Raw genomic sequence first — 14,670 nt, forward strand, 5'->3', positions numbered from 1 at the left:
ATTCATGTGCGAGGCAGAAGTGCGGTTCCGCGTAGGGGATTGCACAGCCAAAATTTACTCACCTGCCGTGAAGGGCAGTAAGACAGCTCAGCGAAGTAAGAAAAATAACAGGAGATGGGAGCGGGAAACGCGACGGGCGCGCTTACCACCGGGCGCCACACATGCTCTACGTATTTTTGGTCAGTATTAGCTGCAATATGCTCTCGCTTTCCCTATCTCCTTTCCACTTCCATTCCGAAGTTCCTAGACCCCTCGTAAAAACGACCTAATATCGGATGTATTTGCCCAACGGGTGCGTGCTTAGCTGTGCACACTCACTGTTCCTGCCGCTGGTCACCTAGGCCCAAGGAAGACACGCGGACAATAGGCTTCGGAGCGAGACGTGCCGCCGGTCACGTACAGGAAATGTCTGCCTGTCGCGTCATTTTTGTTCCGGGGAGCTCGACTGGCACGCTTACTTCACGCAGAAGCGCAGATTGCCCAGTAGGTTGTGAGAGAACATGAAAGTTATTACTTATATAACCGCTGAAACTACATCAGCGTTAGGCGTTGATAACTGGAAAATGCAAGTTAAAATACAATTCTGTTTGACTGCGATTAATTCTTTTTTATGGAGTAAACTTAAATCACCCCCAAAAGCTTGCACGGAAAGTCACAGTACGCCTGTCTTAAAAAAAAAAAAAATGATCTCGGATCTTATTACCAAGCGTTCTTACCAATAAAAAAAAAAATAATAATAACTCGGCATTCTGCATACCTACTTGTTAGTGAAGGACGCTCAGTTTAATACTGCACGGCAGTGCGCAACGTGCACAGCTGTAGAGATCATTTTTATGTTCGTTACTGTCAGGAAATTTACACTTGCATCTAGGTTAGGGACACACCACTGGGATGAAGGAGTGATACTCCTCATTCATAAGTACCGAAGAATCGTAGGTTGTATATAGGAAAACTTTCGCGTTTACGGCTAATGCGTTACGTTGGATTTAAGAAAAGCTATTTTTATTGCACGTAAATTGCCGGTGATACTTACACACTCGGTCCACTTAGACGGTATTGTTTCGCTTGAAGGATACGTTGATACACAGATAATTTGAGATTTCTGTGCTACAATGTGTAAACCACAACAAGCGGCCATGTTATGCACCTGGGAAGCTCTTTTATGATGTAAAAGAAAATTTCGGTGACTTCCTTACAGCATGAGACCTAAACAAAGAAACATCGCATTTCCACGGGTCCGTAGACTGGTCAAACTTAAGTTGCTACAATCTCGGTTTGATAAAGGACGTTTAATCACAGCTGTATATTATGGTAACAAAGCCGTAGATTCAGTGAACGAATCTTTGTGCCGTTCGAGTTGATCCAGGGAAGTATACTGGATATTTTTTTTTTTTTTCAGTGATCAAACCCCGAATGCATTCCCGTTCGGTTAAGTCGGTGTGGTCGGATCTTTACCAGCTAACATAGAAACTGTGTGAGTGCGTCCAGGCGTGATTTTTTCTTTTGCTGAAAATTCCCCATAGCGCTGAACAGGCGAATTTTACATGGTTTTTCCCGTTGTAGAGGCAAACATAAATGCGAACAACCGGCCGCCATTGCTTCGTGAGGTCGTTTTACCCAAATAAATATACAATACTCAGCTTTGACCAGGATGGAGGACGCCAACTAAGTTTCTATAAAACTTGCTGATCTGTGCCTGTCCCTACGCGACCTTCTCCAAACAGAGACAGAGACCATATCTTTTCTGGATTTTTGTTTTTTTGAAAGAGAATTGCCTTGTGCTAATGACTAGAGGAAAACAGGGTTAAGGCTGAAACAATCCCATGTAGATATAGCCAGGGCAGGTAAGCGGTCCTCTGAATGATAATGTAATTTCCATGCACTCAAAACACGGGTTAGATGACATGAAATGTGTAAGTGTCCCACATCTTTAATCTCGCGTTTCTGCCATTCCGGACTAGATGCCCTTAATAATATGCAACAGATCAGGAGTGGAGACCTATCTCTTGAAAGCTCTTTTAACACGAAATGATGTAGCTTTCCTTGTCGGCGACTTTGAGGCTGCTTTCAAAATACGAGCGAGGAGGAGGCGGAGGAAAAAACATTTATTAGAGCGAGCGTCTGGACACCGATTCACTTCATCCGGGAACCCAATGAGATATAACGAGAGTTCTCTCTCTTAGGTCCCCGCGCCTTTCCGAGGGATGGCACGGTGTCCCACAATCGCATAAAGAATTCCGCCCGATGCTGGTGGTCGAGGCGGCAGCAGCTTGAAACGTATTCGGGCATTTGGATTCGAAACGGTCAATATGTTGCGTCGTCAGCTCATGGCGTTTCTCTCTTTAGCAGACGCTTCGCGGAGCACTCAAACTTGCGGCTTTTCCCTCGTTCTTGCCAGGTCAGCGTCTCTTCGTGCTCTCGAATGCGTCTGCATTGCTCTGCATCGCAAAGCCGCCATCATCAGCGCTGCTTAAGCCGAACAATAGAGCCTGACGAAAGGAGGGGTAGGAAGCGTCTTGTGGAAACCAATCGTTTTGCGCGTTATCTGCCACAGCCAAAGACAGCTCACCCCTGCCAACAATGTCATGATTGTGCGGCTGCTCACGAAGGTGACAAGGCCGCCATAGACCGCAACTGCCGCAGAGGCGCTCGCTTAGACGCGAGAAGAAAAACCTGCGAGGTACACTGAGCGTGCTGTCATTTTGGAAGAAAGGAGTTTGGAGATGGCGGCAGCAAAAGATATGACACACACAGCGCGCTACCCAAGTAGAGAGAAACCGACTCAATTAACGAAGGCGCCAGAGTAACACAGCACACCGATATATGCCCGTTAATTTAATGCTTACGTGTACTCTCTGTTCGAAGGCTGTAATTTTTTATTATCGTGAAAGCTACTTGGCACCCCCAAGGTAATGCACTTAGTGCGACATTCATGCCTTTTTTTTTGTTTATCTCATAACCATGAAATCAAAGCAAATAAGGGAAATTAATCGGCATCGCATCAGTTCTCACATGGCCAGATTAGATTACGCCAGGTTTAGGAGTCGCGAGAAGCTCAGCTTGCAGTAGTATCCAGACCGCTCAGTGCGATCTCTAAGGCGCATAATACTGTCGCAACCGGCTTCTCTGAATAGCTATCGGCGGGCTTCACCTTCACAAGTAAGATTTTACTGCAACGATGTACTTACCCATTCTCCGCTGGGGATGCGACAGACCTGGTTCGATCCCGGCCACAGCAGCGACATTTCCATGAAGGAAAGCAGCAGGCCGCCTGCGTAGCGTACGACTTCAGTAAGCGTTAAATAACACAGGTGGTCGAAACTATTCCGGAACCGTCCACTACAGTATCCGTCATAGTCGATATACCTTTTGGACATTAAACCCTTATAAAGTAACTTTTCCTTTCATTCTTCTTGGTCTTTGTCATTGCTCAGCGTTTCCTTTGCAGCCTCGGCTGCATTTTTTTTTAATGCGTCAGCTACCAAATAAAAAAGGGCGAAACGTTGAATGAGGAAGAGTCTTATTAAATACAGACGCTGCTGTCTTCGCTTAACATTAACATTCCCCTGTTTAAGTTTTAAACAAGAAATTTGTGTCCCGTTGAAGCATCTCATTTGATATATTGATTCCTTTAGGGCCCGAAAGCATTACGTAAGGGAGGACATATTGTTTTGGAAATGATGGCAAAAATGGATATAAAGCACACAGAGTAAAGTAAAAAAAGGAACTAAGTGTACCGCACATGAGAATTACGGTAATCATGTATGAGTTGAGCAGATGATTATACAACACAATAGAATAAAACTTTTGAAAGGTACACAAAACAGTCAATATCTAAGTGAGACGAGTTTTTAATTTTTTTTTTGCGGAATGTTTTACAATCAGTGCATGAAGCGATGTCCTTAGGCAGTGAATTCTAAAATGTTATTGCGTTAGGAAATAATGAGTTGTTATAAGCAGACGTGTGGCCGCTTATACGGGCTATCGGGTTTTTGTGGCTGAGACGGGAGGACGTTCTTAGCGGGGCAGTTATCAAGCAGTGGCGTGATCTTCTGTTGTGATAAAGTATGTGGAATAAACATAAGCAGGAAATGATACGGCGTTATTCGAGTGTTGAGAGACGAAGGGATTCCTTAACGGGAGGTCACAATGAATCTTCGCTGGATTTTCGTCAGTAACATGAAGTGATGAATCGCGCAGCGCGATTTTGGATTGATTCCAATTCGTATAATTGGCATGCATGCCAGATGGATGATGCTTACTCTAACTTTGGGCGTATAAATGTTTCGTACGCGTTTTTATTTCAGGAGAGGCAGGTTTAAGATTACTTTGCAGGTAGCCAAGTGAGCGTGAAGTGTAGGATCAAATTGATTCAATGTGAGTGACCGATGAAAGTGACGATGTCAGATGTACACCACGATATTTTTAGGAGTGTACTACGGTGATAGGGACTGATGAGATGCTGCAAGTTTCGTAGACCAAGGTGTGTTTGCGGGTGAAAGACAATGATTTGCACTTAGTAAGGTTTAAAGGCATCTGCCGTTTTTCGCATCATGATGCAATAATGTTCAGGTCCTGTTGTAAGTCTGCATTATAAGCCGAGCTATGGATCGTTTTATAAATAACACAGTCATCCGCAAAGAGTTGTAATTTACATATAATGCTAGAAGGAAAGTCGTTTATAAATATTAAGAAAAGTAATGTTGATAGACCAGCCCCCTGAGGAACACCCGACGTCAAATCTGTTAGTGGTGATTGAAAGTCATTCGCAGATGTGAACGGTGAGCGTCATTTGATGAAATGCACTGTCAAGTTTATTAGTTTCGTGGGAATCCCGAGGTATGAAAGTTTCGCAAGCAGGTGATTAGGAGATACACGATCGAATGCCTTTGAGAAGACAAAAAAAAACTGATCTATTTGGAAGTTATCGTCCATGTCCTTGAGTATGTATCAGGTGAATTCGGCAGCTACGTCTCACACAAGAGGGATTTTCTGAAGCCATGCTGATAAGGATCAAAAAATGTATACTGAGTCACGGTGGGACATTAAGTTGGAGGATATACGCGTAATGCGCTCAAGGAGCTTAGAAGCGATTCTACTGAGGGAGACTGGCCGATGGTTAGCTGGGCATGCATGGTCACCTGTTTTGAAAATGGCAACAATTTTGGCTTTTTTCCAATCATGAGGAACACTTCTGGTGTCTGAATATTGTGTGAATATGAGGTGTAATATCTAGCTTGATAAATAAAAAGTGCTTTTTAGGAGCTTACTGGAAATTTGGTCCCTTCCAGTGGATGATGAGCACTTGAGCAAACTGATTAATTTGGAGATTCCTTCGATGTTAATTTGAAGTTCTGGCATCTCCCTTCGCCAATTGGCTTATAAAGTCATGGGCGTAGCATTGCGGTTGGATGAAAACACGGATGAAAAGTAGACATTTAAAACTTTTGCACGCTGGTTAGTATCAATTGATCCGTCGTTTGTACCTACAAGATCGAGCCGGTTAGCTTTGATTTTAGTGGGGAGGATACGCCAGAAATCGGTGAGATTTGTCCTGAAGATGGATATCAAGTCCATAGAAAAAAAAAAAAAGGTGTCTTGGCGGCAGTAAGTTCGTCTATATATTTTTTCGCACAGGCCCGCTATTTTGTCAACGCTTCTTGTCCTTGGTTTAGATTGGCGGATGGGAAGAGTCTTTTTTTTTTTATTGAGAAGGCGCTTGAGACTTTTATTTAACCAATGATTGTTGGAATCAGATTTCACGACGAGTTTAGGGGTGTACTTATATCTTAAACGTATAAATATTGTTAAAACTTCAAGTTGGGCTAGTTATTAATGGCTTACTAGAATCATTTTTAGCGGTAAAAAACACACGGACACAAAGAACACGACAAAAAAGGGACACCTGCTTGCTGGTGTCTTTTGTGTGTCATGTTCTTTGTGTCCGTGTGTTTTTTACCGTTAAAAATTATTCCAGCTAGAATGATTGACTTGTAATGATTTCAGTTTTCATGAACAGTGGGGTTTAGATAGCAATTCAAGAAATTTGTGAAAAAGTGAAAGTTTGCTATTTATGGCATCGAAATTGACTGGCTTATAATCAGTGATTACCTTTTTCGTAGGTGATCGCCTATTCAAATGTAATGAGATGTAAATTAGCAGAAATGCGTGATTATTCAGGCCCGGTAGCGTGGTTACGCTCCGGATGTTGTCTTGACAAAATGTTAGTAACAGATTAAGGGTACGGGCACCTCTAGTGCAGTATGTAATGGCTTGAGGTAGGTTGAAGTCCAGAGTTAGGCGAAGTCACTGTTTCGATTCTTCAGAGGTTGAATGGCTAGGTAAAGAAAGCGAAGCCCTGCAGTTTATGTAAGAAATAGTTAAAATTTCCGAAGAGAAAAATAGGCAAATTAGGATATGTACTTATAATGTTGGTTAACGCATCATGTAGGAATTCACAGAATGACGAATCACTGTCTGGTGGTCCGTAGAAAATGCCCAAGGTTGCCTTCAATCCGGAGTTGCACATGCGCATCCAGATTAGTTAACGTTTCGTGTCATGGCCTATGGGCGATGATGATAACGTGTTCCAGATAGCGACAAACACACCCTCGCCCCTGCGTCCGAGACGATCACGACGATAGTTCTTATTTAGAAGGAACATTTCATTGCCGTTGATACCGTCATGTAACCACACTTCTGTTAAAAGAACAATGTCGTGTCAATGTCTTCAATAAGGCTATGCAGTTCATTTTGTTTTGGCATTACACTTAGTATGTTAGGGAAGGCTATTCTAAGATGTTTTCAAGGGGAAGGACGGGAGTGTCTTGCTGGCTTACCCTCTTTTGTGGGGTGTCATGTAGCACTTTGCGATGAGTTACCGGGGAACTCGTCGTTCTGATCACTACCAGCAAGCTGTTTCCCTGACTCGACTACGCTATCAGAAAATGTGTCATACACATACCACTTGTGTCCCACATGAAGTCTATCAAAGCTTAGCATGAATGCGCAATTTTTGGGCCAAATCAATTTTGTCAACTCAGAGTGAGCGAGCAGTGTGGAAAAGGCAAAATCTACTCTGATGGCGTAGCTTGTGTCATTTAGCTTACGTCCACAGACTTGGATACTTTCTTCAGTTTTGAAGTGTGCCTGTTTAACAATGATAGGTCGCTTTTCATAAAAATTGAATTTACCCAACCGATGAGAACTTTCCGCACTGCTTGGGTCTATTGTGATCTTAAGCTGGTTCGAACAGAATTGCAAGAAGTTTATTTCTGATTCTGTCCGGGGTTCATTTTCACAGTAATTAAGGCTTAGGAAGAGCAAGTTGTTACAACGCATCCTATTGCTGACATCAATGTTAGCGGCCTTCAAAACAGCTATTTCATGTTTAATCTCACCTGTCTTTTTCATTTTGGTTCGGCGTTGCAGTTATGTTGAGATAATTCCAGCGCAGTCAACGGTTTGATAACAGATATCAATTTTCATGGGTGAGCTGGGTAGTACGGAGTTTTTTTAACCCAGTGTTCAATGCTGCTTTTTCCTGCTCAAAAAGCTGCAGAGCATGCACAACTGCAGTTTGATTCAGTTTGGGAGGTCCAGGGTTAAGCTCAACATCGCCTGACAGCAATAGAAGCAACTGAGAATGAACCGCGAGCGTGTCACAAACAAAACGTGCATTTCTATGCCACTTGACAACATAGGGCAGCAATTGCTACTTCGATTTTCACGACTACGGGTTAAATAACCAACCTGTAACATGAAGATGGGCGTAAACATTGTGCGGCGAGCGGTGTCATGCCCCAAGTGGTCGGCGAAGCGGTGCGGCTTATGTAGCGGGCTCTCCGGTCATGTGACTGGTGACGTTGGTGATGCCATATGTTACCAGGCGAAGTGCTCAACTTGCACTGGATTCGTGGCCGCGGCGACTCAAGGCGATGCCACCCAGAGTGTGTTCCAGGGTTCGGCTACAGGCACGATGAAGGCGGGAGTTGAGGATCGGCGATCCGGGAAAGGCCACGCACTAGACGGTAGACAGCCCGCCAGCATCTGGAACATGAAGATTGGCGTAAACATTGTACGGCAATCGGTGTCATGCCCGATGGAGCGGTGTCATTTCGATCGAGGAAAAAAGCAAGCCGCCTGCGTTCTGTGCATTTTCAGAACGCGTTAAATAACCACAGGCTGTTGAAATATAGTCCGGAGCCCTGCACACGGCATACCTCAGAGTCGACATGCCTTTAGGGCGATAAATCCTTATAAATGAAATCAACCTTTTCTATTATTTCTTCTTGGTCTTTTTCGTTGCTCAACGCTTCATTTGATACCGCAGCCTACGGCTGCAATTTCTTTCAAGCTCTCCGCCATGAGGTCAAACCCGTAAACTATCAAATGCATAAAGGCGAAAAAATTTTATCTTTATTGATCAGTTCACGATTCACCTAAGTGGCTAAGGGAACGGGCGCATAATTATGGCGTTTGATAGTCCATTCCATAAGCTTTAAAGGGCACACAGCCGTTCTGTTGACGACATATGACGCCAATCAATAATAATATTTTGATAGTCCTGGAGAAGATGCATATGTGAATGCCTATTTAACTTTTTGGTGAAGCAGTCAGCCGTCATAGAGTAAACGAGTCCTCGAAATAAAAGGTGTATATAAGTCGTTTATATAATGTACAAATAGCAGAACGTTAATACCTGATCTTTAGGAAATCAAAAAAATTCCGGGTATTGTTGAGAAATTAATGGTTAGTATCGGTAGACTGAACACAAGAAGAAAGGAACCGACGAGTGCGGATAAAATTTCACGTTCAACTCTTAGAAAACTCAGTTTGTAAAGGCAAAGATGAAAACTTGCGGAACGCAGATTTGGTGTAAAAAAACCTCCGAGAGCACTGCAGAATCTGGACTGGAAAAACGCGAAAGCCTGATCGTTGCTGCTGCACACGCTACATAGCGCGCTCTTTGTGATGATTTCGCTAGCAATGCCAGGGCTCGTGCCGCACAGTGCAAATTTCCGTTCCTTGGCGCGCGTTAGTTGCAGTGCTCCTGCAAGAGTGGATTGTACGGTACACCGTCGCTCCTGTGGCGTGGCGTTCTCAGCCATGTGAAATTATCATGCAACTTGACTGTCGCGTTACCTTATCGCGTGATACCCTCTTAGCTACGTGAAATACTCGTGCGACGTGACTGCCGAGCGACGTGGCCGTATAAAGTAAATGTCGCATGGTGTAGAATGAAACAAATTGAATTTTTAATTGAGTAATTTTTCCTAATAAACTAGCTTAAATAATTCCATTACATACTGCTATCTTTCCTACGCTGCAGTTGTATGTCCACGACAGTGACCGCTGCATTAATTAATTAATTAAAAATTGTTTTCAATCTAACCACAGTATATTTTACGCACCGAGTAATCTGTTTACACACTATTACACATTTTTTTTTCACCAATACATTCACACAAGACACCACTTCGAACGGAACATTAAATTATTTCAATCAAATTTTTTAGTTAACTAATTGCAATTGTTCAACCTCACTATTACATATTACACACTCAATAATGTAACATTCAGCACCATTAAACTTTTCCACATTCATCCATATGGGGCGACGTTCCCGTGCCGACAAATTTTGCCAACAAGTTTTGCGAACACTTTTTTTCAGGCAGGGCACAGCCATATAATGATTCGCGTTAAAAAAAAAAACACTTTTATAAGGACCAACAAAGTACGTCAAACAGAATCAAAAACGCAAACATACGAGCTGTTTGCGTGTGCCCGCGTACCTGCTGTTTCAGATTACGCCACTACGGTGCAACGTTTTATCAATCCTTAGTAAAGTCTTAGTTTTATGCATAACTGACGAGCATGCACAAAAGGGGTCGGTGGAATATTTTTACGGTGTACAGAAGTGATTTTCTTTGTGATTGAGCTCCTTTTTCCTCTGAATTTCCCGCAGGGCAATAAAGCTGTTCATGAAGCGCGTGCTGCAACCGTGGACGTGGATTGATGCAGTGTACAGCGCTACAGCAAACGGCGCCGTCTTCGACAAAGTGGTGAAGAGGCTCCACTGCTTCACAACCAAGGTGAATGCGCAAGGATTTAGATAACCGGCCGACAGAAGAGTACAGTTGCACTCCCATGCAGCGCATTCGCATGCGCAATTAATAACTGCGCCTTCATAGCTAAAATGGTTAGAATGTGAAACAAAGAGTTATGAACGCGAGAAAAATTGCACTTGCCGATAACAAAGCTGATATAAGACAAATTACTTCAGAGAGAAAAGCTTTTAAATGTTTGACATAGAGACATGATACAGACAAACGTCATCATCATCACCATCATCAGCCGGACTATACCTTCTGCAGAACGCAGGCTTCGTCCATATCCTCCAATTAACCCGGTCCTTTGCTACCTGCATCCACTCGACCCCTGCGGACTTCTTAACCTTCTTAACCTACTGCCCCGGGCTGCGCTTTCCTTCCTTGGAATCCAGTTTGTTACCCTAAGCGACCATCGGTTGTCTTCTCTACGCACTACATGCCCAGCCCATGCCTATTTCTTCTTCTTGATGCCCACTAGAATGTCATTAACTCGAGTTATTTCTCTGACCCACTCTCCACGCATCCTATCTCTTAACTTTACCCCTACCATTTTTCGGTTCATAGCCCTCTGCGTTGTCCTCAACTTAAGTAGAACCCTCTTCGTTAGCCCCCGCGTTTCAACCCCATAGGTGAGTACAGGTAAGATGCAACTGTTGTATACTTTCTTCTTGAGCGACACCGGTGAGCTGCTAGTCATAATCTGCGAATACTTGCTATTTCGCTCCATCCCAATATTATTCTCCCACTTATTTCCCTTTCATTGCTTGGATATGCGGTTACTACCTGTACTAAGTAGACATATTCGCCTACTACTTCCAGTGCTTTGCTACATATTGTGAACTGTAGTTCCTTCCCGAGGCTGTTGAGCATTACCTTAGTCTTCTGGATATTGATTTTTAAGCCTACCTTTCAGCTATTGCTGTCTTGGTCATCAATCATTCTTTGCAGTTACATACTGAGTTACTTAGCAAGGCAATGTCATCAGCTAATAGCAAATTACTGCGGTATTCTCCGCCGAACCTTATCCTTAGCTGCTGTCATACCAAGTCTCTGAATAGTTCCTCCAAGCAAGCTGTGAATAGTACCTAGGATATCGTGGCTTCTTGTCTAACACCTTTCGTTATAGGAATTGTGTTACTTTCTTTACTCAAAACTATGGTTTTTGGGTAGCCACTATAGATATCTTTCAGTACCTTCAAAGACAGCTCATCTACCCCCTGATTTCGCAATCCCTGTATCATCGCCGAGGTTTCAACTGAGTCAGATGGTTTCTGTAATCAATGAATGCTATGTATAGTGGGCTCTTTATATTCCGCGCATTCCCGAACAGCCGCATGTACCGGGGAAATTGCCAAATTTCAATACACCCTGGTGTTCCCTTTGCGCAGCGCTACCTTCAAGATCGAAAGTTTCCGGTCAAAACATGCTTTGTTCGTAATCAATCCGCATGCGGAGCGAAGAACACGCCGTGCGCAGCTGCAGTCTCTGATGCTAACTTTCTAGCCATCAGTTGGGGAGCGGGGTGAAAGAGAGACTCAACAAACCGCCATGATGCAGCTCTCAAGAAAGCTTCCTTAGGTAGTTAAAGTGACTGGCAGTGACCGCATAGTGGCACTGCCAATCACCGCAGGAAGGTCACTGGCGCAGTCGAGGCGAAGCGTCCAGCTTTGACCGCTTCACGTATGCGGCAGACCAGAGCTAAAAGTGCGGACTTGAAGAAACTGTTAATAACTGTTCATATCCACGGTCGGAACGCTGTTCACACAGATACTGCTAAAAAAGAGGCTCAAGTCCAGACCTATACATTTCTCACGCCATAAAGCGCTCATTGTATACCTCCCAAGGCAGGAATACAGTCGACGTATGCGTGGCAACAACATTACCTGCCAGTGTCGCAGTAGCAAAAGCACAAAAAGGGCTAGTCAGCGCTGATAATCGTCATTTACAGCGACCAAGAGCTTTTTTCGACATTCATATTCTTAAGCGGGCGCCACCGTATAGTACATTGAACCACGTCCGATGACCACGCGTTCCGTATGCATAAAGCACTCACTGTCACATCTAATTCATTTCATTTTCCTTTCGCGACTGAGAAGGTTGTCTGGCGCACAAAGTGTTTTCTTGCTTGAGGATAGCAGCTCAAAGTGACTCTTCGTTATTTAATACAATGTTGTCTTTTATTCCTCTTTTCAAACAGTTTCCTAGTTAATATTTCTTTTTTCGATCAGGTGCGTGTGTATTGTAAATACGCCGTGCAAAGTGAAGGTCAAAACGGTTGCAGTGAACAAGCTGCTTCGCAGTAAACTACCGCTGATCATCCTGACCCAGGAGAGCTATAAACCAGACAGCCGTCATTTCGCTGAGAACCACCTTGCAATTATGATAATTGGTGTACTTACGAGCACTAGAACGGTTGACTGGAGAAGAGACAGCGAAGGCATTGCTTAAACAACCAAGCCTTCATTGTTCTCCGCTTGATAAAATACTCCGTCACATTTATACCGTCCAAAAGCGCACGTGAAAAACTCCAAATAAAAATCGCCTCTCTGAAGCCCCCCCCCGGTTGGCGATTGTTTGGCGTGCATTTACGAGCTCCGGAGCAAGAATTGAGCAACGCGTTTCTCAGAAGCGCCCGCGGTCAGAATAATTTGAAGTGACCGCTGCCGCTGTTGGTGCGTCTTGCGCAAACAGGTGATCGTGGACCGTCAGGAAGCCGAGGCGGCGAGGCGTGCAGCAGCTGCGCGGTCTGGCTACGTGGAGGAGGAGCGGCAAGAGAAACCAGGCCTTCGCGCTTCGCTTGGCAAGATGATGTCGACGTTGGAGGCCCCTCACGACCAGGGAGCTGCTGGAGGCGCGGAGCGTCCGGCCTTCCTGGATCTGCTCTCGCAGTACTACGGCCGCGGACTCTTCAGTATCGAAGACATGAGACAGGAAGTGGACACCTTCATGTTCGCGGTGAGCGCCACTAGAGGCGCGGTCCGAGAACATGTCTTGCCGCCGCCAGTCCCAATTTACGCGAGCGGTGCCGAAGTTGATGAATCTTAAAATCTTAAGCTTGGCTGAAAACTAGCTTTGATTTTGGGTACACATCTGCACGGCATTAAATGCGGCAGAAAGCGGGAACTAACAGACGGCTGCCAGGCAGTATGGCCTCTTGGATTACAACTAACCGCTGTAGGTCAGCTACGCCATCCGCGGCTTACAAAGCTGCCAAAGGGCTCTTCCTCATCCTGATTTCACCACTTACAAAGACACAGTATCAAACATTTCTTAAATGATTGAATACTTATTTGAGTACCATGTTTTTGAATTCTTACCGAAATATTAATTAGCTTTGCGAAAACGTTCTTAAGAAAAATATATCTCCTAAACTTCTATTGCTTACGAAGGGATTCCTACTGCTCACTCAATAAGAATTACCACAGTGGGCAACTGCGAGCGCGCATTGTGTCCTTGAGTTCCCGCTACTATTTATATAGAAGAACCTGGTAAACTAAGCTGAAAATTATTTTTCCCCATGCGGCTTGGTAAACCGCAAAGGCACACCGGCTGTAACAGAACGTTGTTTTGAACCTGTCATTCGATCAGGGCATACTCATTGTTTATCGTGCTACTCGCGTGCTGTGAATCTAGGGTGGAATAAGGCGAAGAAGACGGCCACGCAAAGTGAAAGGAGGCTGACCAAAGTATGAGGTGGCGCCTCAACCCTCTAGCCAACGTTTCGAACAAGGAGCTTGTCTTCGTCCGGGCAGCGCAGTCATTACACACGAAACGGGGGTTATACTCGCTTCAGATGAAAAGCAGAGGAGAGGCAGCTTGTAGAGTAATGAGTGGAAGAATGCTACCTTGGAGATGGCTTTGTCTGGGCTGTGAATCTGGAATACCCTGACCTTAACAGGAAAATAAAGACGCGGCAGCATCTGCGAAAAGCACAGTGCGAGAACAAGCTTCATGCTGGCACGTGCTCGTAGGGCAGGATTAGTAATTTCGAATGGCCTGCTGCGAAATGCAGCCACAGCAGAATACTTGACGCGTGCTGACCAGGCATGTTAACGAGAACAGGAAAGTATAAATATGAAGGGGCTTAGTGGTCTGGCAAGGAGTACACGTGCAGTGAATTTTTGCAAACGCATTTGTCGCGCGTCTAGGAGGGCGGCAGTGCAAAAAGAGAAAAAAAAGAAAGGGGGAGGGGGGTGCAGGAGAGTCAGAAAAGGAGAAAAATTAAGTTTTACATTTAAGTGGAGTAAATACCAAGAAGACGTATTACAAAGAAGCAGATGTTATTCAAAAGCGAGGATAAAACATTTTCTTTCTTTTTTTTTATAAACGCGTGGGGCCATGGTATAGAGGAGCGCAAATAACGTTGCAAAAAGTGTACGCTGTATTTAGGGTCCTATACTGGTACAGGAAAATAGAAAACCTAAAACCCAATTTGCACACGCTCAAGAAGGGGTGACTGTAAAATTGGCTGCAAGGGGTAAAGAGATACAGATGAAAGGATACCATGAGGGATACTGATGAGAGCCTAGGGGAGTAGTTAGTATGTTAACCTGACAAA

At 44.3% G+C, this 14,670-nt stretch overlaps 1 protein-coding gene across 1 annotated transcript in view; it reads left to right on the top strand.

Moving 5' to 3' along the window:
- LOC146183614 (cytochrome P450 4V2-like) overlaps positions 1 to 14,670 on the top strand; it is a 67,743-nt gene that overhangs the window by 23,378 nt on the left and 29,695 nt on the right. Inside the window, exons 6-7 of the mRNA XM_084608386.1 lie at positions 9,968 to 10,094; positions 12,804 to 13,067. Coding sequence (XP_084464512.1) covers positions 9,968 to 10,094; positions 12,804 to 13,067 — 391 coding nt within the window. The remainder of the gene's footprint in view (positions 1 to 9,967; positions 10,095 to 12,803; positions 13,068 to 14,670) is intronic.

Source organism: Amblyomma maculatum, chromosome 7, assembly GCF_055883805.1.
Source record: "Amblyomma maculatum isolate TAMU_Amacu chromosome 7, ASM5588380v1, whole genome shotgun sequence".
NCBI classification, from domain to species: Eukaryota; Metazoa; Arthropoda; class Arachnida; order Ixodida; family Ixodidae; genus Amblyomma; species Amblyomma maculatum.